The sequence below is a fragment of the Dunckerocampus dactyliophorus genome, chromosome 13 (genome assembly GCF_027744805.1).
Source record: "Dunckerocampus dactyliophorus isolate RoL2022-P2 chromosome 13, RoL_Ddac_1.1, whole genome shotgun sequence".
Lineage (NCBI taxonomy): Eukaryota > Metazoa > Chordata > Actinopteri > Syngnathiformes > Syngnathidae > Dunckerocampus > Dunckerocampus dactyliophorus.
This window is the reverse complement of record NC_072831.1, coordinates 21,626,109-21,651,513: the sequence shown is the minus strand read 5'-3', so window position 1 is coordinate 21,651,513 and position 25,405 is coordinate 21,626,109. Positions and strand designations below refer to the sequence as shown.

Below are 25,405 nucleotides of genomic sequence, written 5' to 3'. Positions count from 1 at the left end.
CTTGTTGACATCTTGTTGACATTTGTTAAAAATTTCACAATGTCATAATTGTTTTAATTATATATGCATTCTCTACAGTGTGACAAAAAACAACAACAAAAAAAAACAGATAAAAATGTTGTTTTTTTATAGTAAAATAGCGTTATTGTTTATACAGTTGTAATTCACTTCAAATCATCTCTCATTTCTCTACTATAATACAACGAGTTTGGAATGGAAAAAGGACCCCTCTTCAGTGTGTTTTCTCTTCATGAAAAATAATAACTTTACTAAACTTGACTAAAAATGTGGAGCTCTTCCTGTTCTTGGACAATTAGTAACAATAGTAGATAAAATGGGCAAAATAACACACACACACACTTATATGATCATATACAGTATGACATCTGATTTAAAAAGTATTCACTGTGTCAGTTCAAATGTAACAAAAAAAAACATTGTGTATCTTTGCAGGTACAGCACAGTGCATAAGTCTTAGGACCTCAGGATGCACTACTTGGCTACAACCAGCAGAGGTGCTGTTGATCCAGTGTCAACTAGCTTGCTGTAGCAAGAAAACCAACATGGCATCAGCTATGGGACGCTGAGCTACATCCACACTATGGCACAACTCCTCCAGGCTGCATTACTCTGCTCAATACAACACCACCATGGAAACAGGAGTTCAGAACATTCAGACAGAGATTCTCCAATCCCAATGACAATAATATTGGAAAAAAACAACAATGTTATTTGAAATACCCTTTTCACAGCAATTGTTTTGACATAGTAAAACATTTAAAAGGACGGATACATATAGCAGAATTATGTAAATAATATCAAACTGATGACTATGCAACTTATTAGAGGGCTGATGCATTGGCCTAGAAAGAACCCATTCAATTTTGGTGAGAATCCGGATCAATGGGCAGCTACAGGAGTGTATTTTCACATTTTGGCATCAATGAAACCATCAAGGCCCCTAAATCATAATGGCGCTGTCCACCATCCTCCATGAACCAGGAAGTAGCCTGTTACGAACAACAAAACTAATGGTGGCTTGTATGACTTTTGCATGTATGAGCACTGTAAAATGCACGTCCTTGTGTGACACCATGAACATGTTAGCAGGCCGTAGCAAGCAGTTTCTGGTAGGAAAACAGTTTAACACTTCATATTTACATTGGCATTTATTGAAAAAGATTTCTTCTGGCTAAGGCAGGGGTGTCCAAAGTGCGGCACAGGGGCCATTTGTGGTCACAGATCATGTTTTATTGGCACGTGGCACATTCCATAAGTACAAGAAAACTAAAAACGAAAACAAAAATAGCAAAAAGGCATAACGTAATGAGAAAATGACATGCATGCTTTTTTTTTTAAATGTAGATGCATCTCAGTAAATTAGAATATAGTGCAAAAGTTATTTGATTTCAGAAGTTGAATTCAGACTAAGAGACCAATTTAAAGCTCAGGAGGTTTGCAGTCTTTTTGTTGATTAGAGTGCAAAGTAGTTTACGATATAAAACTTATTGACAATTTTTCACATTTAATTGGATAATTCATCCATCCATTTTCTATACCGCTTCTCCTCTTTAGGGTTGTGGGGACATGCTGGAGCCTATCCCAGCTGACAACAGGCGGGGTACACCCTGGACTGGTCGCCAGCCAATGGCAGGGCACATACGTATAGACAAACAACCATTCACACTCACATTCATACCTATGGACAATTTAGAGTCACCAATTAACCTAACATGCATGTTTTTGGAATGTGGGAGGAAACCGGAGTACCCGGAGAAAACCCACCTACGCACGGGGAGAACATGCAAACTCCACACAGAAATGCCCAAAGAAGAATCGAACCCAAGTCTTCCCGATCTCCAGGCTGTTACTGTGTTGGCCAACATGCTAACCACTAGACCACCATGCGGCCTAGATAATTCATTTTTCAGATTTTTTATTTATTAGATACTGAATTTGTTTTTTTTTATTAGCTGTAAGCTATGCTACTCAAAATGATTAAGAAATGAAATTTAAATATTTCACTCTCTGTGTCGTGAATGTAGAGAATGTAAGTGTTTCACCTTCTGAATGAAGTACTAAAATAAATGCACTTTTCAAATATATTCTAATTTATTGAGGTGCACCTGCATGTATAATTTCTTAGCTTTTTAGTACGTCGGCCCTCAGTAAAAAAAAAAGTTTGGACACCCCTGGTCTCAGGAGTAAATGTCACAGGGCCGTCTCCACGCATGACGAGTCTCTTCGTATGTGGCTACGCTGCACCTCTCCGCCATTCTCGCCCCCGCAGCCATCAGGTCCATGCACTATAAGTACAGGAAAGAACCTTGCATCACTGTAATTGGGTGGACTGTCGCTGAGGGCCAGCTGACTGGAGTCTGAGCGTCCCCCCTGCTCGTCCAGGCAGCAGGGGTCCGTCATGTTGCTGCTCCGGCTCCTCCACAGACCCACCGTGCGACGTGACCCGTACATACGGCAGAGAGAGAACCGGGACGTGGCAGAGGACAGGCGGGAGCGGAAGCGTGCCCCCTGGCAGGAGAAAAGGGAGGAGCAGCTGGAGCTGGTGATGGTCCTCCTCCTCATCCTCCTGCGCCCGCCTTCCCGTGTGTTCTGTTCGCTGACTTGCTCCGACTGACTTTGGAGCGCTCCGTAGCTCTGGGTGGTGGGGCTGCTGTCCAGAAGGTAGCAGTTGGAGGATGTGGTACATTCAGTGTCATGCAAAGAGTCAGAGTCGGCCGTGCTCATGTTTATCAGCATGGCCTCGGAGTAGCTGGGGATCACCTGGCGGTTGCAGCGGATGTGCCATTCTAATTCCGTGCTGTCCAGCGTGTCGACTCTCGGAATAGCACAACCGCTGCTAACATTCCTGTCTTCGTCTAGCGGGGAAGTGTAGTCTATCCCAAATAGCTTCTCTATGCGATAGTGCACGTATGCAGTGCGGTACTCTATGAGGACTCTCAGAGGCCAGGAGAGCATGAAGAGAGCAGCCAACCAAAATGCCACCTGCGACGTGTACCAGGGCATCTTATCTGGGTGCACATACGCTATTAGGTTCTCCCTGAAGTCCACATTCTTCAGCTGCATGCCTTCCCTGGCCTCCATGTAATCATCCAGACCTTCAATTTCTGAGAAGAACCTCGCTCGCTGATTGAGGTAGTCGTTCTCGGGGCCGGCCTCAGTGAAGCTGAAACACTTGGTGAACTGCAGACGGGTTGCAGGATGCTCCTCCAACCCTCTGACGTCACGTGACACATCCTTCATGCCACAGCGGCTGTAGTCAAACTCTCCTTCAGCTACGTGCGTGTTGACCCTCTCGTTGTACACTTGCGTGGTGGTGTAGGCGTCCCCATTCCGGTAGCGGGTGACTTGCCGCGTCCTGCGCACAAAGTGGTAGCTGATGGCCTTCCACCAAATGCAAGGCTGAGCTTGCTGCATGCGCAGCACGCGTTCATACACGCTGTCTACATCCGCTTTGCACTGCAGCTCGCTGCGGGCCCGGCAGTGCCAGCACTCCACCATGTACAACACATAGAGCATGAACAGGAAGGCCAAGGGGATGTAGATGTAGCCATCAGAGCAGGGACTATCGTGGTAGATCATGGAGTGGCCTCCAGGTCCCATCCCGGAACTCCTTTGTGGTGAGGAGGAAAAGGAGGCTGAGAAGGCGGAGGTGAGGGCAGAGTTGAAGTTGATCTTTGTGACCCGACTCAGTTGGCACCAGCTGATGGCGCCCAGGCAGCTGTACATGAGCAGGGAGAGCAGCAGGCAGCGCCAGTGAGGCTCTCGGCACACGCAGGCTCCCAGTGACTGCTTGACTGGGCGCTGCTGCAGAGAGAAAGAGAGAAAAAAAAGCTCATGAGGAATGGGCACTTAGAGAAATGAGCTGCTATATCATGACTCGTCCGTTAAATGCTAATGAATGCGGACGTTCTGTAAAATTGTGAGGCTTCTCCACGCCTAAGCACCAAGTAAATCAAAGGAAACGAAAGCTCAGGGGGATTCAATTAAAGCATGAAGTGGCCCTCTGAGGCTGTATGTCATGTTTTCACACATCTAACTGTGAACTTTATATTATTGATAAAGCATGGGGTCAAGTGGACTTCATCATCTCTTTTGAAAGGTGGTAGACTGAATCCCAAAGCCATTACTGTAATCCAGTCCAACGATTCCCAACCACTGTGCCTCTGCACATGAGAAATCGTCAGGTGCACTGCAGGAAATTATGCAATTCCACTAAATTGGTCTGAAAATGATTACTTCTTTACAACATATAATGTATGCTTGTTTATCTAGCTATGCCAGCAACAATTATCTCATTAAACGTACTTTTTCCACGTCTCATTGGAACTTTTGTGGGACACACTGTATTTGTGTAGTATATGTGACATTAGAAGTAAGTCATTTTAAACATCTACAACTACTATATTATATCCTACTATATAACTACTTTATATATGTGCTACTATATGTGCCTATTAGTATTTTATTTGTTCATCACCTTTTTCTTCTTCTTTTCTTCCTTTATCCGTGCATAAGCTGTCTATCCATTGCTACACATTCTCTAATATTTTCTCTTTAATTGGAAAATGGTGACTCTTAAAAAAACTTTAAATGACAAAATGTAAGCAAAAAAAATGGAGGTTAATTACGGTGGAGTGCACAGTTCATTTGATGCCACAGTGGCACAATGTGTGAAAATAATATCGTATCCAGATTCTCACCAATATTTAACATGCTCCTTCTTGGCCCAAGCATCACCTCTCTACCAAGAAATCATTTGCATAGTCTTGCTAACTGCATCTGTCGTATTTACTCTTACTATGTCACAATTATTGCTGTGGACACAAAATACAAAGACAGTGGTGGACCAAGACTTTTGCACAACACTGTACTTTTTTTTTTTTAGTCGTAGTGAATATTTATTCACCTTGAGGCAGACACAAAAAGTGCTAACATTTGCAAAACCAACAACAAGTCAAATTGTTGCAATCGGCAAAGACAATTGCCTTAAGCTAATACACTAGTACATGCCCCCTAATGCATTCAAAGCTAGTAAATCAGGTGTTTATGTGCAAGGTAGGTAATTTGGAAGCCAACATATTAGAAAAAAAAACTTTTTAGTTGTCAGTCCTTCTCAGGAGATGCAGTTTTGTCATGTCTAACCACTGGTGTTTAATGGAGTGAAAGGATTCTTGCTGACAACAAGCCATCCATTAAGGCACTGACTCAGGCGAAGAAGAGATGTCACTGTGCTGTTTCAAACGCACTTGATGTATGGAGTGGGACAAAAAAAAAACATGGATTCAATTGTCATGATGAACCACAGAGGACAGGACCTTTGGCAGCCATGGATTCAACGCAATAGATGGTAATTATTGTTTGTGTGTTTTGTATAGATTCTGTATGTCTATTAATTCCACATACTTCTGTGACATTTTGACCTTTGCTGTAGGGCCATCAATCAGCTCAGTGACATACTCTATGGATTGATGCAGCATTTTGGAGAGAGTCATAGTCTCTAGGGGATGTATTGGATGATCATTGCTCCCTGCAAGGATGCATTGCATTCCCTTTAACCTTTGAGTCAATAACAGGCCAACGTTTCAACTCCTCCAAACCTTTTTTTTAACCAAATACCCACAAAAAAAATCCCTAATTGTGTTGTTTGTCAATGTAAGTACCTGAAAGACACTTTTAACAATGAATGTAAAGTATTTTTATTTGATATTTATTTATTTTGTTTCATTTGTTACATTTTTGTTTTTCATATTTCCATATTATTAATTATTAGGGCTGTCATATGATTTTTTAAATCTGATTAATCGTGGTTTTCAAATGAATTAATCATGATTAATCACCATGTCACACGATGTTACCTTATATTACCTTATCATATTACCTTATCATTTTCCGATGCATTTTAAACTAGCAAAGAGGACATTTGGAATACAGGAAGTGAACAAATGTATTGTAATTGATGTGAAACGAATGGGGGGTAGGATTAAATAAGCTTTGCTTCTTCCCACTCCTTTTTGGACATGTAGACCAGTAATTATTATGTGATGTATTCCAATGTAACTTGTATGCATGTTGAAAATAAATTAAACTATTGCCATTATCATGTCTGAAATATTCCCATTTTTACTGTATTTTATTGAAAGAAAGATAAATGACAGGGCAGGATTATATATATTTGTATGTATTAACAGCGCCAAATTAACTTAAAATTTAAATCAAGTTAAGAGATGGCACACATGTCTGAAAATCTATTTACCTAACACTGGTTTCTTAGTAGCACAATATTTGAAACAGACTTGAACTGTGTTGTTAGGAGCAATCAGGAGTTGCGTTCAAAGACACTACGTCATTTAAGTTGAATTCACACGTTTTGAATGAATTTCCTGGGATTTCCGAGCACACTTAAATTCAACAAATTGTACTTCCGCATTAACAGTTACAAAGGGAGTGATAATAATATCCAGGTATTGATTTTCATTGCATTTCTGTTCATTTACACCACCCATACACAGATAATAATGACGTTGTTGTGTGTTAGGAGTGTCCATGAACGCATCTCGCGCTCTGTCTGGGGACAATGAGGAAGTGTTGCTGCAATGAATGGACTAGAGACGTGTTTGTTTGTTGTAGGACATACAGGTATATGGTGTATGGTGGAATTGCACTGCTGTTGATGTGTTTAGGTAAGAATAAAGTTATAAAAGAGCGTCAGACACTGTATGACTCTGCGGGGAGCTGCACTGTGCCGCCGTCTGTCATAATAGAGAGCCGTGGCTTGCCATGATGTGTGTGCATTAATTACGCAAAAAAATGTAACATAATGAATGAAATGTATTAGTTACTGTCATTAACGCGCTATTTTTGACAACCCTATTAAAGATCTAAAATAAGTATAAGTATAGTTAGTAATGAAGTGTTTGACCATTTTTCCATTGCTAACTGTTAACAATTATTAATACTGGAATATAGTTTATTGTTCAGAATCTGCATGTGCAAAACAAACAAAAGGTTTGTCTTGGGATGACAATGTGTGAAGAATAAAACAAATATAATGAAATAAATATGCCACAAAATAAATGCATACAGTCCTAATGTGAAATAAACAATAAGAAAACACATACAATGCATTCATAAGCTACTCATTGTATATGAATATCCATTATTTTGCAAATAAATAATGCATCTCTAAACACTAAATACATTATTATCTATTGTCTACCATCATAACCTTTTTCTCAACCTTTTTTCAGTGAAGTACCCTTTTTGAAATATATTTTTTCAGCCAAGTATGCACCACCTAAGCAGGGAAAAGCACTTTTGGTTGGAAAAAAAAAAAGTAAAACAGTGCTGGAGAATCAATCTGATGGAATCTGAATAGAACTCATCTGTAGTGGTCTTGTTTGAAAGATTTGGACATAAAACAAATGCACATCATACAGTATATACTGTATATATAAACATATACTGTAATATATATTGCACACATGTACACATGTATTGTACCGCCTGGAGTGCCTTCAAGTTGTACACCGATTTGTGAACGACAGCATTAGAAAAATAATGTTTAATTATCATACAGTACATATTTTTTTCTAATTAATAATATAGATACCTAATAATAACACCCTATGTCTTGCCCTTTATGTTTTAATAAGGCTACTAATATAATAGAAACACTTGTCAGTACAGTTGTAGGCTACCTACACTATTGCAAACATCAATAGAGCCACAGTAATAAACCCAAACAACCTTTCTGAAAGTCTCAATCAAATCTGAGCAATCTTTGCCTCTGTGATGCAGTACTTGTAGTGTTGTCTCCTACCTCCTCCACATCACTCTCAGCCGGAGAGTCCTCCTCCTGCTCCTCTTCCTCAGCATCATTGAGAACACTGGCCTCGGTGTCTTCCGCAGAGTCCAGGTCGGAGGAGAGCATCCTGCACTTCTTGCATGTCAGACAGGAAGTGCACAATCACTCTCGTTGTATTTATTTATTGAGTTGTCCTTGCATCGTGCATATATCTATCTCCCCTCTATCTGTTTGCCCTATTAGGCTTCCCCGTCAGCACCGCACTGTTGTTGCTGCTCGCAGGCTGCAGCTGCACAGTGCAGTGGGGATCCCGCGGTGGTCCCGGCTGGTCCGACCGAGGGGGGCGGGGTTGAGGGATTTCACCGCAGCAAAGGCAGCAAAGGTTGACCATCGTGCAGTCAGCAAAACTGTAAAGCTGGTAGTGGGCTTGAATATGTCCCAATACAACCAAACATGCTCAGTTGAACGGTGCCATTAAGTCTCCACAGGGAGGAAACCTAAAAAATAAAATATGCCTTCATGCTGATATCACTTACATTGTGAGCACAACGACAGAATGAAACGACAATTGCTTGTAGTCGACTTTAGACCCCATTCCTAATATATAAAAAGCGACATATAAGTTGAAGTCATAAAAAACATTTTTCCGTTTACAGGCCGGGCTTTTATTTTGAAAGCAATGTGTCTTCCGTCACATCAAACAACTTCCGTATTTTGGCTAATCTGCAGGCAGGCTCAGCGTCAGGTAAAGTAGCATAACTCACTGCACTAAATTGAACAGCTATTTTGTTGTTATTTTGTCGTGTATGTAGCTGCTGTTGCTAAATATAACAACGTTGCTTCTTTTAAGACGCGGAATTTGTTTGGTTCACTTTTTAAGGATTCTGGTGGCAACTTAGCCACACGTGATAACACAATTCTCTCTCAAACAAGGATACCGTTACGTAATTTATGTGTGCTACTATCCACTATGTAGTGGCATATAAAGTCCACAAGATAATCTTAAATGGTACAGTTCACTAAAGTAAAGAGGCATTAGCACCACCGGTTGTTCTGACATTTTTCTTTAGTGATCAGAGGCGGAGCCATCATTTCAAAGGGTCTCATCCAACTTTAGTTCCCATTTCACCATGTGTCCATGAAATATTCATGTCTGCTCAGAGCCGACATACATGGCAGATTAATATAATAAGAGCTATCAACTGGTGAAATTGGCATCATATTTTCCCTGCCTTATCCAAAAACATGCATTTTAGGTTCACTGGAGACTCTAAATTGTCCTTCGGAGTGAATGTGAGTGTCAATAGTTGTTTTATCTAATATGTGCCCGGTGATTGACAGGTGACTAGTCCAGGGTGTACGTCACGTCTCCCCTGAAGTCAGCTGGGATAGGCTCCAGCTCACCGTCACCCTAATGAGGACGAGCAGTATAAAAATGTATGGATGTTTGAAAATAATGCTGATGTTGTTCTCCTCTCGAGGGATGTTGCGACGTCCCAAGCCGACAGACTCGGAGGCAGACCTCCTGAAGGAGCAGCAGGAGTTCATCAAGTCTGGAAGTCTGTCTGCTGCTAGCGTGGTCCGCCGTCCTGACAAGAGGAGAGGCGAGGCAGGGGGACATGCAGAGGAGGCTCATAATGATCACAATACAGAAAGTCAGAGGGATGTCGTCACCATTGAAGGTAATAAATAATCTATACCAATAAATAATAGGTCACCCATGTAACTCTTCTTCTGCTACATCACTGAACACAAAAGGGTAAACATTTGACAAAACATGCATGCTCCCGGCATATTTACAGATTTCTTTTGTCTATCTCTGCAGGGGCACGGGTGGGGCTTAACAAGTAATTGCCCATAATTCATTGAACATTTGTCTGATGGTTATAAAACATTTTGAGCACAACCCATAGGTTGTGCCACAAATTTAGATATATAATTTAGTTGTATTATACGTAATACAAAGACGATGTGTTTGCTTTAAGATCTTCCGGACGATCTTCCCTCTTTGACACCGGCGCCTCCCAAAAAGTCCCGCTTCAAAAACAGCCGTGTCACCTTCGACGATGAAGATGCCGGGGAGAGGTTGGATAGGCATGACACGCACATCAGTGCTGTGCTCTCCAAGATTGTTGTAAGCAAGCACCGTTAAGAATAATGTGAATAATTAATTGTTTATGTGCTGTAATGTAACGAGAGCCCCAAAGGAAACACATCCCAGAACAGTCATAATAGTCTTGTGAAGTTTTGGTTATATTCTGTTATTTGTATTTTCATGCATGACTTTGTGTTATTATTCTTTTAAGGAGCGAGATACCAGTGCCATTCCAATATCTCTACCAGAAGTTACTGGCATGGCGTTCCCCAAAGTACTACACCGCTCAGCCACCAGCACTCAGGTATAAATACATGAAAACAAACCACGACAGTGTTTCCCACCAGACTGCAATCCAACTATGGCGGTGGGTTGGAGGGGAGGGCGTGTGTGAAGATGTCAACATCTCATTTGCATAAGTGGCCGTGACGCATGTACATGTGATTTTTATTGTCAGAAAGCACCCAAGAGAGTTACTGATCTCAGCACACACAAAACCAGAAGCGGAAGTGACACGTTCAAAGTAAAACGTTATAAGAGCCTCCGCCTAGACGTGCATAAACATGGGGAATTTTTAACAGGTTGTGCCAATATGTGGCGGTCCAAATTTCTTAGTGGTGAGCCACCACTAATAAAAAATGTATGGGAAACACTGCAGTAGGTGTAAAGCTACTCAAAACATCCAATTATTTTCACCTGTGGTGCTTAAAATTGGGAAAAAAATGAAAGTATTGAATTTTAGACTCCTTTTAAAATGCTTGACATTTTACATCTGTCACAAAAAACATCAGTGTGGTTGAAAAGTTCCTTGTAGTAAAGTGTGTAAAACTAAATTTCCCTTTATTTGTTCTCTCTTCATGTTTTTTACAGCATAGACTAATACATCTCTTTCAATGTAATCTTTAGATTTTTATCATAATGCAAAATGCCAAGTTCTGCGGGAAAACTTGAAAAGTGATCCTGCCTAAAAAAGGTGTATGAACCCTAATAGGTGCACATCTCCTCCTTTTGTCCAGCAGGTTCCTCTGCCTGCCATAGGTGGGAAAAAGAGCATCTTTGCTCGTCAGATTGCTGCTCAGAGACTAAAAGAAGGAAAGCTGCCATTACACTCGATGTCGCAAGCCCCACAGAAACCCAAACCCAGTGTGCAGAACCGTCCTACTCAGACAAGCATGGATATAGATCTGTGTGATCACGCAGGCGATTGTAAGTAGTTGCATCACTTTATTTCTCTTTGCTACAGTTCCTCAAATAGTGCCCACCTTTCCAATAGAGATCTGCCATGATGTATGTAGATGGCACGTCTCGGTTGCTGCCATTAGGGTGCTGTAGTCCTGCCATCGTGTCCATATTTTTCATACACAGCACGCATTTTGATCCTTGAATATGCTTTGTTGCTCTCAGGTATGCATTTTTTTTAGCATTTCGCCGGTTTCATTTTCCTCGTTCAGTCTCTACGTGCATCCATCCATCCGTCCATCCATTTTCTATGCCGATTGTCCTCACTCGGGTCACAGGGGTATGCTGGAGCCTATCCCAGGTGACTTCGTGCGAGAGGCAGGATACACCCTGGACTGGTCGCCAGCCAATTGCAGGGCACCTATAGACAATGCCGTGCCCTAAGCTTTGCAGTTTAAATTTTTGAAAAACCGCAATAGAGTGAGAGAGCGATGTTCGAACCGTGATGTAGCGAGGGACGACTTTACGGTATATTGAAATCCTTTCTCCAGCTCATACATGGTAACCTTCTTCAGCAGGGATCGCTCCAGTGTCAACTTCAAGGCTGGTGTCTGGTGAGAGACTTGGGGCCCCAATCAGCTCAGAGGAGACCAGGAGGATCCACAGGGAAAACCAAGAGAAGCTACTGGCTATGTCTCAGTCTGAAATACTGGAGGAACAGAAGAAGCTTCTATGTCAGCTTGGTAGGCAGTTAAGTTGTTTGCATCAGTAGTTAGCAGCTATCTAGTATGTGTGGATACAATGACATGATATGCAACCAGGCAAAGACCTTTTCTGTTTTGTTGGACCCCTTGTTGAAAAGAATTATTTCTGCATGCCAGATCCAAGGCTGGTGGAGTTTGTTCGATCCCGCCGAGCTGAGAGCTCCTCACACAAACACCCAGAGGGCAAGAGCAGCGAGGAAAGTGTTCATATCAGTTCAGGCTCCTCCAGCGGCACTGCACCCTCTCCCAAACCCAAAGAAGTGGGGGTGGAAGAGGAGGAGGACGAGGGGCAGGAAGAAGAAGAGGAGGAAGTGTCTCCGCGATGTGTTATAATTGGTATGATGATTTCATAAACAAACCTTCATATTGTTATTTTCACCTTGTCTCTTGCTTTTGGCTGGTGGAGAGCCAAATGAACTAAATGCAGTCAGGTTATGTGATTGTTTCACTTTGCTGAGCTCGACAAATCCTTTAATCAGTCTTAATTCTGGGAGCTGTCATTCCAGATGAGACGGTGTGTTACCTCAGTCTAGGAGATAAATTCAACTTGAAGCCTGACAACTTCCTGCACCTCCGTCCCTGACATTGTCTTTCCCATAATTTGTGGACAAAGCCTCAGTGACATTACTAATTGATGTTTTGAATGAAAACCAAACAGCACTGTCCCACAGACGTCTACTTAGCAAATTTATCAGCTAAAGCAACCCTTAGCTTTTATAGCAAGGCCACTCATGTAAGTTTTTTGTATTTTTTTTAAATCAATATCAAGCATTCCATTAATTCCTGGGTTCCCAAAGCGGGGTACGCCAATTGTACTAGGGGATACGTGAATAAAAAAAAGACGTGTAACACTCAAAATTATGAGGATTAGGGAGAAGAAAGGAGACGGCACAAGTTGGTAATTGCTCTGTGTACATCATCTGAAGAAATAAGTAAGCTTGATGATTATTTTGTACATTAAAACTGTTTCATCTTGAAGATTTCATTTATATTGGTGTTCCAATCCGCACGGCGCAGCGGTTAAAACCAGTTGTCACTGTGAGTGGGGATTTCCCCCCTAAAATTTGGCTTTATCGTTGGCTGTATGTATTTTTGTACTTCATATACTGCTTTATCATGATTGTTAAACATTCCCCTTCAACTTGGTATTGCATTAATATGCAGATTTAAACTATAGCAGTCGTGAGTGGACAAAAAAAGTCATATTCAAGCCATTCAAACGGAAGCATGCCAACATCAGGCTGGAATAAAAGATATGCAGGATGATTACATATCTATTTATCAATGCTCATGAAACTTTCATCAAAACGTGACCATGCAAAATACAAAATTTGAACCCAGAATTACTGTATAATGAATTAACCAATTAATTATGTTCTATATTTCAAGTTAATTAAGATAAAAAAAATTGTATGTTTTGTAAGTGTGCAGGTGTAGGGGGTGCATGGCTTCACGTCCAATGTCTGAAGGGGTACGCGACTGTAAAAAGTTTGGGAACCACTGCATTCATTGGTAGAGTCGCCCTCTTGTGGCGATACAAAAATATCCACTTCAACATCTGTTTAATTTTTAATAGCTCAACGACGCCCACTGTTTATGTAAATGAACAGCAGCTTCTCTCTATATATCTCTCTTGAACATCTTGCTTCTTGCACAGGGCTTCTCTCCCCAAATGTCCAATATATCATTCTATAACTTCAATTGGCCCATTCTGCTGCATGGCTAAAGCCAAACACAGGCTTTACTTTTGTTTGATCAGCTGGAAAATCACTCTTTGCTATTCTGTTCCACTCAGTCCTGATGAAATAATAAAGGAAGAGTTTGTTTTTTTTGTGCTTTACAGTAATTGATTATCACAAACAATTTACAGAGCTTTTAACTCACTTATGACGATGTTAAAACAAATAAGATGTCATCTACTCGCTGTTTAATTTTGAATAAATCTGTATATACGTCCTTGGTGGTGAGAAGAACAATGCTAAATCAGCTCCTGTAAATCCTCTCTCTCCAATGTGTGTGACTTTAGAGAAAGAGCTGCCAGTGAGGCCTCAGAAGGACTGGGTCCACATGGACCAAGTGGAGCCAGATAAGCTGGAGTGGATGGGGAACCTGCCTGCACCCAGAAAAACTAGGACCAAACAGGTAAGCAGAGCAGAAAACAAACAAAGAAACACCTCTCAAGTTGAAGACTGCATTCTGTGCTTTTATGTTGTTTAGGAAATGCAGGCCCGTTTTGATTTTAACGGAACTCTAATCCCACCAATGGAGGATTTGCCCACCCACCTGGGTCTGCACCACCATGGAGAGGAGCCTGAGGTCTCTAGGCTATATGTCCTTTCATCATAATTATATTTACCATTCCACAATACATTACTTTTTAGTATTTTCCCCCACAAAATGACATCCAACTGGCTATTTGTTTGTTTCATAGTTTTTTTTATAAGTATATACTAACCACACAGAAAGTTAGATGCACCAATCCAATTCACTGCAATTAAAAAAAAACAGCATTCATTTTTTGTTTTAAAAAGAAATACAATGGAAATCAATTCAAGAGCAAAAAAGGGAAAAATGTATTTTCCTAAGACAATGTTAATAAAATACCAAAATACAATATTATTTTAAAAATCTAAAATGGAATAACAAAAAAATCAAATAAAAGGATAAATGAAATTAAAAGAAATCCAATATAAAATGAAGAGAATGAATAAAGAATGCATATGTATATTGTTGTGTTGCATGTGTTTTGGCCAACGATTACATTTTTTCATTAGTCAGGCACTTCTCAAAGTTCACTCTTCAGAGGGCTAATTGTTTTGCGTTTCTCCCTCCCCAGCGTGCAGGTTATTCCTTGCAGGAGCTCTTTCTGCTGTCTCGCAGTCAGCTCATCCAGCAGAGGACTCTGGCCCTCAGCACCCTTGGAAACATCGTCTCAAAGGTAGACACTCAAGTCATAACCAGATTGATGGCATGTATTGCTCACTGGGTCGCACGTCTCCCTCCGCAGGCCCGTGCTGGGGAGTACCATTCAACTCTTAAAGGCAGCATATTGTCTACTCTCCTCGACGCTGGGCTGCTCTTCCTGCTCCGCTTTGCGCTGGATGACGGCGTGGAGGGAGTGATGGCCGCCGCCGTGCACGCACTCAGAGCGCTTCTGGTGTGCACAGAGGACGAGGTAAGACTCCTCAAAGCATGATGCAAAACACTTCAGACTGATTTTCCTGAAAAGCCTGAAAATCATTTTTTCACACCTTTCAGGAGTGTTTGGACCTCACCTTCTCCTGGTTTCGTGGCCTGGCCTACTTCCCCCTGCTGCCGTCTCAAGAGGAAGAGGAGGAAGACGACGAACTGGTGGATGAGATTTTGCAAGTGACGGCCAAGGAGAAGGAAGAGAGGAAGACTGATCATGATGTGGCCCGGCACGATGTTGTCAAGGTAATGCTAATGTGCCATTGGTGGCAATTGCTCTTTACCTGAGGACTTCAAAGACATCTATCAGGTATTGCTGCTTAGTGTCTCCTAACTTCAATCTGTATGTTTTTTTTTCCAGGGTCTCTTGAGGATGAAACTGCTCCCCAGATTACGTTACATCCTCGAGGTGGTCCGACCCTCTCCAAGGGTGGTACAGGATATTCTGGAGGTTCTGACTCGTATTGCCAGACACTCCTCTTCATCTGCCACTCAGGTAACTTTTGTGTACAACAAATCAATTAATTAATTATTAATTTACATTTTTCCTCTGCTCATATATCATTTTTGGCACCTCTCAGGTGTTGGACTGTCCTCGTTTGATGGAGACGGTGATGTCCGAGTTCCTTCCCACAACCTGGACAACACCGTCTTTGCACCTTCCACAGTCTGTTTATGGACTCCCTCTGGCCTGTGCCATGAAGCTGCTAAGGATTTTGGCTACATCTGGCAGACATACATGTGCCAGACTGGTAAGTGGTAAGGCCCTTTTTACTTGCTAAGAGTTACTCTTCTTCTTCTTCTTCTTCTTCTTCTTCTTCTTCTTCTTCCCCCTACAGTTGAACTCTTTCAGTGTGAGGGAACGTCTGTCCCGTCTTCTCAGTGCTGAGCCCAGTGAGCTTCTACTGGAACCATACGAGGCTCTCAGGGTCACAACGGAGGCCTACAGGATGTGGGCTGTAGCGGCCGGCTATGGCCAGGCCTGCGACTTGTACATGTAAGTAAAAATTAATACAGCCAAACTGTCACCATGGACAGTTTGTTCTGGCTAAATGTACTTGGTTGTTGTTCCACAGAGACCTGTATCCAGCATTAGTGAGGTCGTTGCAGTCATTTCACAGAACGCTGGCTCCTTCTGATCCTCTGTTGCAGCCACAGCTCCAGCGGGTTCTGGCTCTGCTCGCTCTGCTTATTCAGGTCACACACACTGCCGGTTGCCACCAACAACTGCACGCCGGCATGGTTAGGTAAAAAGAACTCACTCACGGATTGATTCATTTTGTCAGTTAACCAAAATACAACCAAAAGTAAAAACAGAACTGAAGATTAAGTTGTGGTTAATTTGTCACATCATATCAGCAATCTAGGAACAAAATACAAACGGAATACTTGTCTAGAGGCTGTGAGAAGTATAGGAGATGACATTGGAGCATTTTGATTGGGGTAATTAGGAAATGCAGTGTTTCCCATGCATTCATTTATTTGTAGCGGCCCGCCACAAATACATTTGGACCACCACAAATATATTTGGTGCTACCCGTTGGCCCTTGCTCATAAACACATTATAATATTATAATTATAATGGAACAGTGTGTGAATGTACCTTGTCGTCCCAACTCTGTACAGTAGATGCCGGAGAAGAAGGAAGACGTAGCAGGAGGGATCAGTGTTACTTAGTGACTTTGTCGCTGTATTTAGCAAATTTTTTTTTTTAAAGGTAGTAGCAACAAATCTAGTCTTATTGGATACTCGCTCTTCTCAACAAGCAGTGGGTCCTGCTGTAATGTATTGTGCTGAATAGTTAAAGCAGTCTCTGCAAAACTGCGCAGTGTTGTGTCACGTGAGAAAAATAAAGATGGCCCCAGTATAAGCTGATGCATGCCATACGCTCATGTTATTTTACACCGCTGTAAAATAATCATCTTTTGTGACAGAAAGTCACAAAACACTAAAAGAAGCGATAGTTCATTTGTATTTCAAAACATATTGGTTTTGCTTTTCATGTTTGTTGCTCGCTTTTTGTCTCTCACACAAAATAGGTCATTTATGCAAATTAGATGATGTCATTCACCAGGCCCCCCTCCATTTTTTGTTGCGGAATAATAATAGCATTAATGTTTTTCTCATCATTCACAGTTAACTAAACTGTTCATGTTACTCACATTGGACCTTATCTCTGTTATCCTTTTCAGTTCTAGAGGAGATGAATGTCCTCCTCCTCCTCCAGTGTCATGGGGTCGTGTGACTGGCTTACCTGCACCGCTATTGGGCCATTTGAAGAGTTTTATAAAAGGCCTTGATAATCAAGCACAGAAAGATGTCAGTCTGACTCTGCTGCCAGCTTACCTGCTCTACTTTGCGGCGTTCTATCATCAGCTCACAAAACAGGTTTTGATCTACTTGCCACTTTTTATTATGAGTCCTTGAAGGGTAATTGATTCTGTTGTACCAGATGTCAGTGCTTTCTTTTGCTGCCTCAGTAACACTGCAAATTTGTCTCCCATTGATCACCCACAAATAGGCATTGTTCACTTGTGTTCCTTATGACACAGAGCAGCTCACGGTTCAGTCAAACCCAAATATGTTATGGGTATTAACTTTATGTGTCTCTATATCACTCAGAGCTGTTTCAAGCCAGTGGAAACACTTTATGAACTGGAACAGCTGACATCTGAAGTTCTTCTCCCCCTGATAAACCACAGTGTTGTGCAAGACCTCATCAAGAACCTCAAGTATATTATAATGGTTTTCTCACTACTTTATCAGGTAACGTCTCGATATAAAACACCAATTCTGTCTGATTTTGCCGCCAGATCTTCCTCAGTAGTGTGCAGTGACCAGTCTAGTTCCGTACATCCAGACACTTCACCCAGCCTTCCTGGTTTGGCCTGCCCAGGATGGAGGAACCGTCTGGTGTTGATGCCATCCTCCTGTCCCCTCCCCCTCCTCACAGGCCTGACGCTCCTCTTGGAAACAGTCACAGGCATCCACAAAGGTCTCATGGGCAAGGTTAGTCATGTGGAGCTAGTGATAGTTTGGATCACCCTCTTGTACCCACATTAGGTACAGCACATGTTCTACATGTAACCTAACTATCTTAACTAATCATCGATGATGCTGTATATGGCGAGGTGTGACTGTTATCATGTTGACCTGAAAATAAGAAACACGTTTATTCTCTTCAAAAAAGTCTGAAAAAGACAGCTTGTCTTGTATTTGGTCAAGAGCAGTTTCCCAACCTTTATTAATCCAAGGCACATTAGACACATCTCACTGCACACCAAGCGTGCCATGACTTATTCTGTTGTATTCTGTATGAATAGTACCAGGTTAATTATGTACCTTCTGCTATTTAATGGAAGATCATTTAATTGTTCTGCTTGTCATTGTGTGTCGCTGGCATAGATAGTTGAACAAAGACAGCGGTAAATAAATACAAGTAATCATTTTCGGACCTGTTTGGTGGAAGTGGATCATTTCCCGTGGCACACCTGATGATCTCTCACGGCACACTAATGCATCACAGCAGTGGTTGGGAATCACAGGTTTGGAGATTTATAGATGCACACCAGCAGCGGATTTGGAAAACACGATTTAGAAAACTAGATTAGTTTTTCCAAAATCTGGTCATGAATAAGAGGGGTGAATGTGGTATTTCACGCACAGCACATGAATCACAACTCCTAAAAACTGCTGTTTGAAAAGTTTTAGCCATTGTTGAACGTATGTGTTTATGTTGTGCATAAAGAATGGACCATAGAATGTAGTTTGTGTCCATGTTCAGGTTACACTCCATCAGTTCTACATTTATCTCCTCTAGTTCACTGGCCTCCTCGTATCAGAACCAGTGATTGATTACCTGCGAAGCATCAGTCAGGCCACGCCAACCCTGTCTCACACCCAGGCCTGGCTCTTACGTCACGAACACCACCTCATCTACCTGTTGGTGTGCTTGGCCTACCGATTGGTACGTTGATGGGATTTTCTCTTTGGGAAATCTGTAGTTAAATTTTGTGTGGAAATCTAGCTGTAATGCAAAAATTTACTGTCTATATGTCATCCTTAAGTTGTCTTTTATTGCCTTTTTTTAGGTTCCCATCGAGGCCCAAGTTGCAAAGCATGCCCCTCTCTACCACCAGGTGGCGCTTGTTCTTCTCCCGTGGTTATTGCCAGGCAGTGAGCATCTTGCTCATGACCTACTCTCCACCATCATCTTCAGCAAGGACTTTATATCGTGAGTTTACAAAAACTGTCATTAGTATACTAATATCTATATATCTTTTTTCAAATAGCAAATTGGGTGAACACAATCCACCCAGAGAGTCCAAAATTGTGTTTTTTTTTATTTTAGCTTTGTGTATAGAAGTCCCTCTGTGCTGGGGTGCCATAAATATAATATAATTATACAAATTACATTAGAATATAAAGGCAGTTTATTCATAATTTCATCAGAGCAGCAGATGACCCATTTTCACACAAAAAAGATGAACCAAATACACTCTATTAAAGTGCTACTGGTGGAAAGCCACTGGGTAGAGATACCTTTTGTATCATTTCTAGCTTGTTCTTCTACTTAGACAAGTATAGTATGGATTTACATGCATCGTCGAGCCAAGTCATGTGGCTGCAACAAAGGCGTAGTTTTCCACTTCAAATCTCTCACATGATTTTATAATCAAGACATTTGAAGGATCTAATTTTTCACCAAAAAGGCAACTGGCATCCAAAACAATGGATTTGTGAACGTGATTTTTTTGACATGACTCATCTCATGGCTTTTCAGAAGAATCTGATTGTAACGGTGGAGCTTGTACAATAAGTCGATAGAGCTTTAGCTACTTTACACCACTAACATGCTTTTATATACAGTAAATGCTAAATATGAGTTTCATATCTTAAACGTCCTGTTAATACTGTACATCTTCCTGCAATATTGCTCACGGACCAAAGAGAGAGCCACAGTGGAGGTCCGGAGGCCATCGAGCTAGGTGAGCTGAAGCTCCACGAGGAAACGAGTCATCACACCTCTCCTTCGCTGCAAAACGTGGGCGCTCTCCTGAGAGAAGCCTGTAAGAACCTGCCATCCATCCGGGGCTGCTTCCTGACTCACCTGGCCCACATGGAGTTATCCGTGCTGGTGTCCCAAGATGCTCTCCTCGGACGCAACCCCTGGATTAAATCCCACCTCCTTCCAGAGCTGACCGGTCCCACTCTGCCGTCAGACTGGCCTTTCCTCCCGCTTGTCAGCTTGTACGAGAAAGCAGGGGTGTCTGGCGGTGGAGGGCTCGCTGTGGAGCAGCTCCCACATGGAGCTCTGCAGGCAGTCACTCAGTGTCTGCAGTGGCTGCTGGTGCTGGAGGTCTGGAGGGAGGAAGCCCTGAAGGTACCTGGGTTTCTTCTTCCTACTATTTCTGCAATATACTACATTTAAGAAGAACATATCCATAAAGTGTTTCATTTGATCATCTTTAGGTGATCCTCCCAGTTGCAAAGGTGGCCCGCCTGTCCTGTGTGTTCCTGTGCTCCAGCGATTTGTTCCTGGAGAAACCCATTCAGAAATTGACATGGGGTCTGTTCAGACTGCTGACCAGGTTTGATTCAAACAAGTGCACTCATCCCATTTCCTCAACTAGTGGCATCCACTTCAACGGACGCCATACCTTAATTAATGACTGAATGCCTCGCCTTAAATAAATAATAGGTGGATCTAATTACTCTCAGTATAGCCTCTTTCACATCGACATCCCACAAAATTGCTGCTGTAGCCAGCAAAGGCGGGATGTTGTCGGAATTGTGTGCTCTTTCACACAGTGACATGGAATCCCGCAATCAGATAATTAGACCAACATCTCAGACAATACCAGTCAAAAGTTTTGACACACTTGGCCATGTTTTTCTATGAGAAAGTGTGTCCAGACATTTGAATGGTAGTGTAAAAAACATAATAAACTGGCGTGACTTTGTCCCCGAACAGCGAAAAATCAGGTGGTTGATATGGGCTTATTACTCTGATACAGTTGTGAGCAATACAATCTGGGGGGGCAGAAAAATGTCACTTTTAGCAGTAACGGTAAAAGGGGCTTACTTCAAATACTAAACAAATACTAATAGAATGTACTGCTATAATAATGTACAATATATAAAAATGACCAGAATGTAATATAAAATATTAATTTTTTAAATGAAAGGGTAATATACACGTAAATTATTTTAAGTACGGTAGTGTCATTTGTGTGGTTGGCCGGCCACCATGTTTTTGCCATTTGTGGATAAGGGCTCTCACTGTGGTTCGCTGGAGTCCCAAAGCTTTAGAAATGGCTTTATAACCTAGACTGATAGATCTCAATTAATCTCCGTAAAGTTATATTTTAATGGGGGGGGGGATTAAGGGAGATTCTTTTTTTCTCCCTTAATAATAAAACGTTTCATATAAAAACTGCATTTTGTGTTCAGTTGTGTTGTCATTGACTAATATTTTATTTGTTTGAACGGACAACTGACAAGTGTGACAAGCATGCAAAAAAATAAGAAATCAGGAAGGAGGCAAACACTTTTTCACACCACAATACATATGACTGGTACTGTATGTAATACTATATTATATTAAATACAAATGAAGGCCTTACCTCTAATACATGCCCTGGTACTTTCTGCAGTTGAGTAAACGACCACCATTGGTCATTATTTGAGGAAATATGGTAATCATCTCTTAGAAAAGTGATGGGAAATAAATAAATAAATAAAAGTGTGTATGACGATTAAACTACATTTCTCCTGCATGCAGGCCATCCAAGCTGGACTCTTTGGACCTGAACGTCCCTCCTCCAGGTCTGGCATCCTTCCAGGATTTGTATTCGGCCCTGTTGACTCAGTATGAAGCCGTGTCCTTCGGTGACCGCCTCTTTGGCTGCTGGATTCTGTTGCCCCTGCAGAGGAAATATAGCACCACCATGAGGCTGGCCGTGTTCGGGGAGCATGTGGGGAGTCTGAGGTCACTGGGTGTCACTCCAGACCAAGTAATGAGCCTTTCTGTTTTAAGTGTGCATTTTAAAGCCACTGATTGCCTTTTTAATGACATTCTATTATTGTGCCTTTTTGATGGAAGCTTTCCATCCCGATGGAGCGCTTCACCTCTCCACCTGAAGACTCCCTCCCGCTTGTGCATCTCTACTTCCGTTCTCTTGTCAGCGGGAGCCTGAAGCCCTGCTGGTGTCCTGTCCTGTATGTGGTGGCTCTGGCTCACGTCAACACTTTTGTCTTCTCTCAGGATGCTGCCGCACAGGTACGCTTATCTGATATCAAGGAAATGCATCACTTCTATCACTTGCAGTCCTGCACTCCCTGAATATTTCTCATATTCGGTTTGTACTGTAGGGAAACACTTTGTGGTTTTATGGGGGTTATGCAGGAACTTAACCGCGTTACTTCCAATTTGTTGCGGGTTACAGTTTGTTAGTTTCATTTGTTAGTTCTTGGATGTTTATATTGTTTACTTGTGCAGTTTTATAAGCTTGTAGCGGACTGCAGTCCTGGAGCCTTTTGATTATTTCTCTTCATCATTTCCAGGAGGTTGACGCAGCGCGGCGCAACATGCTGAGGAAAATCTACTATATGACGGATGAGGTAATTTTTTTTTTTTTTTTTAGGGTATATCCATGCTGTTCTTCTTAACTGGTGATGATGCATACACACGGCAACTTCTGAATGATTTTTTTTAATAAAGGATATTTCAATTCTTTGAATGACAATGGACAAATTCATGCTATTCAGCTGGGCTGTTCTGCCTTTTATGACAGTTAAGGTCACTGTGCAAAAGCAAAACACATAAAAAAAATAATGCACCACAACAATGCAACACACGGGAAAAAACAATATTACAGTGGTTAACTAATTTTCAACACTTTAGTGACAGTTAAGAATGGTAAAATGTTAATAAAACATGGCCTGTAAAGAGTTATTCATAGTTTTACAATGTTGACAGACTCTGGAACAGATTATTTCTATTGACATTATTTCCTGTGTGAGAGCTGCCATTTAACTTGTTTTTTTTTTTTCTTTTGTGTTCCGATTATTTTGTGCATGCCTTTCACTTACAGTATATATGACACGTTCTCCAAACCTGCAGAGGTCTTTACGAAGATCTTCTATTCTGTGTATATTTCTGAAGTTGTTAGTTGCAGGTTTGTCTGTGTGGAGTTTGCATGTTCTCCTCGTGCATGCGTGCGTGCGTGCGTGCGTGCGTGCGTGCGTGCGTGCGTGCGTGGGTGAGTTTTCTCTGGTACTCCGGCTTCATTCCACATTCCAAAAACCTGACAGGAATGACACACTTTTATTGAGTGACTCTGATATTAAGCCTAATTGCATCCTGGAAAATGATTTTCAGTGGAAGTCATTACAGATGTGCTGTTTGCAAAATACACACACAATTTCTGCTACACAAAAAATACTGACCAAGTACAGCAACTTAAGAAAAACAATAACAATCATTACCTTTCGTGTCCGCTGTCATCACGTGCGTTTATTAAGGTGGCATTTGCCTTGAATGCCTTCTCTTGTAAAGCAAGAAGCTAGGCTATAGTTTACTCCATGTGAATAAAGTGTTAAATTAATTATGTATTGATATCTAACAATCATGTGGTGTCCAAATCATCACGATTGTCGCTGATGTAAATATTTTGTGAGTGCAAGGTTTTATTAGCCACTGTTTTTCTGATGTGGCCAAAATAAGCAAGTCATGAGTGCACTTCAACTTAAAATTTTGACTCCCTTGTCAGGTTTTTAGTCAGCAGGTTTGGAGAACGCGTCTTTATATAGCAGTGATTCTTGCCCCCCAAAAAATGCTGTAATTAGCCGATGTCCCCGAACGCACCTCGCGTTCGTGCTATTTGCTTGCTACGCCACCACGATGTGCGTGCCATGTCTATGGGCGACTTGGCCAAGCTTGAGCAGGAAGGAAAGGACGTGTGAGATTCAACACAGCTACATCGTCTTCATGTCTGCTAGAGAAGAGCGCACTATAAAGGGACGAGTGTCTCTCTGCTCCATCTCACGTTTTACTGCGGGGGTATTCTGCCCACAATGAAGACTCGCAGGTACAGTTTCATGTCCAGTTAGCGCTATTGGCCTAGGCAGAGAGGTGGTCTACAGACGAACTAGGCCTTTTATTATTAATATTAAACTTACCTGTTGAGTTAATCAGAAAAAAGTTAAATTTGTACATTTTGAATTGGACTTTTTGTTTATCTGAGGAGGGTTCAAATAATTTTGAATTTGTGGCTAAAAATGTATTGTTCCTGAGTAGGAAGCGGGCAGGATATAATGCTTGCAACGCGTTAGACAGTAAGCACCCTCTAATTGTTGCAAACAGGCTTCTTCAAATATAAAATATTTAAGGCGTTTTGGTTGAAAAAATTCCGCAGTTGCGCTTGTCCTTAAGGGGTGATGGTGGGTCCTGCAGCCAGACCAGTTGAGAACTACTGATACACATTATATACAGTATGATCTTGTTCATCCATCCTAACTGTCTGTCTCAAACGCAGGTGCTAAAGAACCACTTGCTGTTCTTCCGCCTGCCCAAACGGGACTCAAAGTTGGGGTTTGACACATATGAGCAGTTGCCTCCCATAAGAGCGAAGCATCTGGACAGTGTTGTGGGTCTGCAGCGATAGAGCAGAGAAGCAGTGATGGAAGTGGCCCGGAAAAGAAAGTTGGACTTGGGAGCAGGTGTGCTTTTGTCATGATCTGATCGTGTTTCTTTCCCAATTTATGGCCTTATGTCTCAGTGACAACAATTTTCCCGCTTAAAGTAAAAAGGGTGGAGCATTGGTCAAGGCAGAATCCACTCAGTTTTGTGTGTATTTGCATAATGAAGGATTTTTTGTTATTTTTTAGCCAATATTGGATGACTCATCATGACAAAATCCAGCGTATGCGTGGGTTGGGTATGGGCCTGTCACGAACGAGTTGTTGCCGGTAAATGATATTAATGTCCGGTGACATACATTGTGGTCATCTCTCGTTGTATGTATGTGTGCGTTTTTGTACATTAGTGTGTATTAAAATTGTGGTCTGTGGCCAAAGACTAACATATTGCTTGGCTAAACACATCTTTCATGAGAACTTTGTTTAAATTGAGTTGAAAAAGTCCATAAACAATCATCCAGATTATGTGTATTGTGCTTTATAAATTAGAAGAATACACTGTGCCTTTATTGTACATTGTTGCAAACTAATGAAGTCCTCCACGAACAAAGACTCCATGTATCCGAGCTGAACCATCTGCTCCCAGCCATCGGATTTGGAAAATGCCCACGAGGGACCGGTTTGTTTTCCACACGTGTGCTCGCACTGCCC

The 25,405-nt window shown here is 41.7% G+C and overlaps 2 protein-coding genes across 6 annotated transcripts; one reads left to right on the top strand and one right to left on the bottom strand.

Annotated features, from left to right (window-relative positions):
- Window positions 1–100: 100 nt before the first annotated feature.
- si:dkey-13p1.4 (transmembrane protein 151B) lies at window positions 101–8,280 on the bottom strand. The gene is made up of 2 exons (XM_054796608.1): window positions 7,841–8,280; window positions 101–3,825 (listed from the first exon to the last, which is right to left on the bottom strand). Exons 1-2 carry the CDS (start codon window positions 7,949–7,951, stop codon window positions 2,212–2,214), a joined length of 1,725 nt encoding a protein of 574 aa, XP_054652583.1. The 5' UTR covers window positions 7,952–8,280; the 3' UTR covers window positions 101–2,211.
- Window positions 8,281–8,539: 259 nt separating this feature from the next.
- Window positions 8,540–25,125, top strand: rpap1 (RNA polymerase II associated protein 1). 5 transcript variants are annotated; one of them, XM_054797566.1, is made up of 27 exons: window positions 8,540–8,570; window positions 9,307–9,507; window positions 9,811–9,959; window positions 10,132–10,224; window positions 10,937–11,126; window positions 11,675–11,842; window positions 11,981–12,199; window positions 13,890–14,005; window positions 14,081–14,179; window positions 14,700–14,801; window positions 14,871–15,038; window positions 15,122–15,298; window positions 15,414–15,548; window positions 15,634–15,804; window positions 15,892–16,049; window positions 16,129–16,299; window positions 17,245–17,440; window positions 17,675–17,784; window positions 17,866–18,061; window positions 18,873–19,019; window positions 19,144–19,286; window positions 20,003–20,435; window positions 20,525–20,643; window positions 21,837–22,068; window positions 22,158–22,334; window positions 22,619–22,675; window positions 24,592–25,125. In XM_054797566.1, the coding sequence occupies exons 2-27, from the start codon at window positions 9,309–9,311 to the stop codon at window positions 24,718–24,720; spliced, it is 4,254 nt and encodes a 1,417-aa protein (XP_054653541.1). In that variant the 5' UTR covers window positions 8,540–8,570; window positions 9,307–9,308; the 3' UTR covers window positions 24,721–25,125. The 5 variants fall into 5 exon arrangements, with proteins under 5 accessions (XP_054653541.1, XP_054653540.1, XP_054653538.1 ...); XM_054797565.1 differs by having other exon boundaries at window positions 8,541–9,507; window positions 10,940–11,126; window positions 11,678–11,842; XM_054797563.1 differs by having other exon boundaries at window positions 8,541–9,507; window positions 10,940–11,126.
- Window positions 25,126–25,405: the final 280 nt, after the last annotated feature.

What these genes read in the sequence shown, in the direction of transcription:
- rpap1 (XM_054797562.1), top strand. Translation starts at nt 9,240, where the DNA reads ATGAGGACGAGCAGTATAAAAATGTATGGATGTTTGAAAATAATGCTG. An exon ending in GACATACATGTGCCAGACTG is followed by an intron (nt 15,805 to 15,891) that starts GTAAGTGGTAAG and finishes TTCCCCCTACAG; the next exon opens with TTGAACTCTTTCAGTGTGAG. An exon ending in CTGTTCAGACTGCTGACCAG is followed by an intron (nt 20,644 to 21,836) that starts GTTTGATTCAAA and finishes TCCTGCATGCAG; the next exon opens with GCCATCCAAGCTGGACTCTT.
- si:dkey-13p1.4 (XM_054796608.1), bottom strand. Translation starts at nt 7,951, where the DNA reads ATGCTCTCCTCCGACCTGGACTCTGCGGAAGACACCGAGGCCAGTGTT. An exon ending in CTGAGAGTGATGTGGAGGAG is followed by an intron (nt 3,826 to 7,840) that starts GTAGGAGACAAC and finishes TTCTCTCTGCAG; the next exon opens with CAGCGCCCAGTCAAGCAGTC.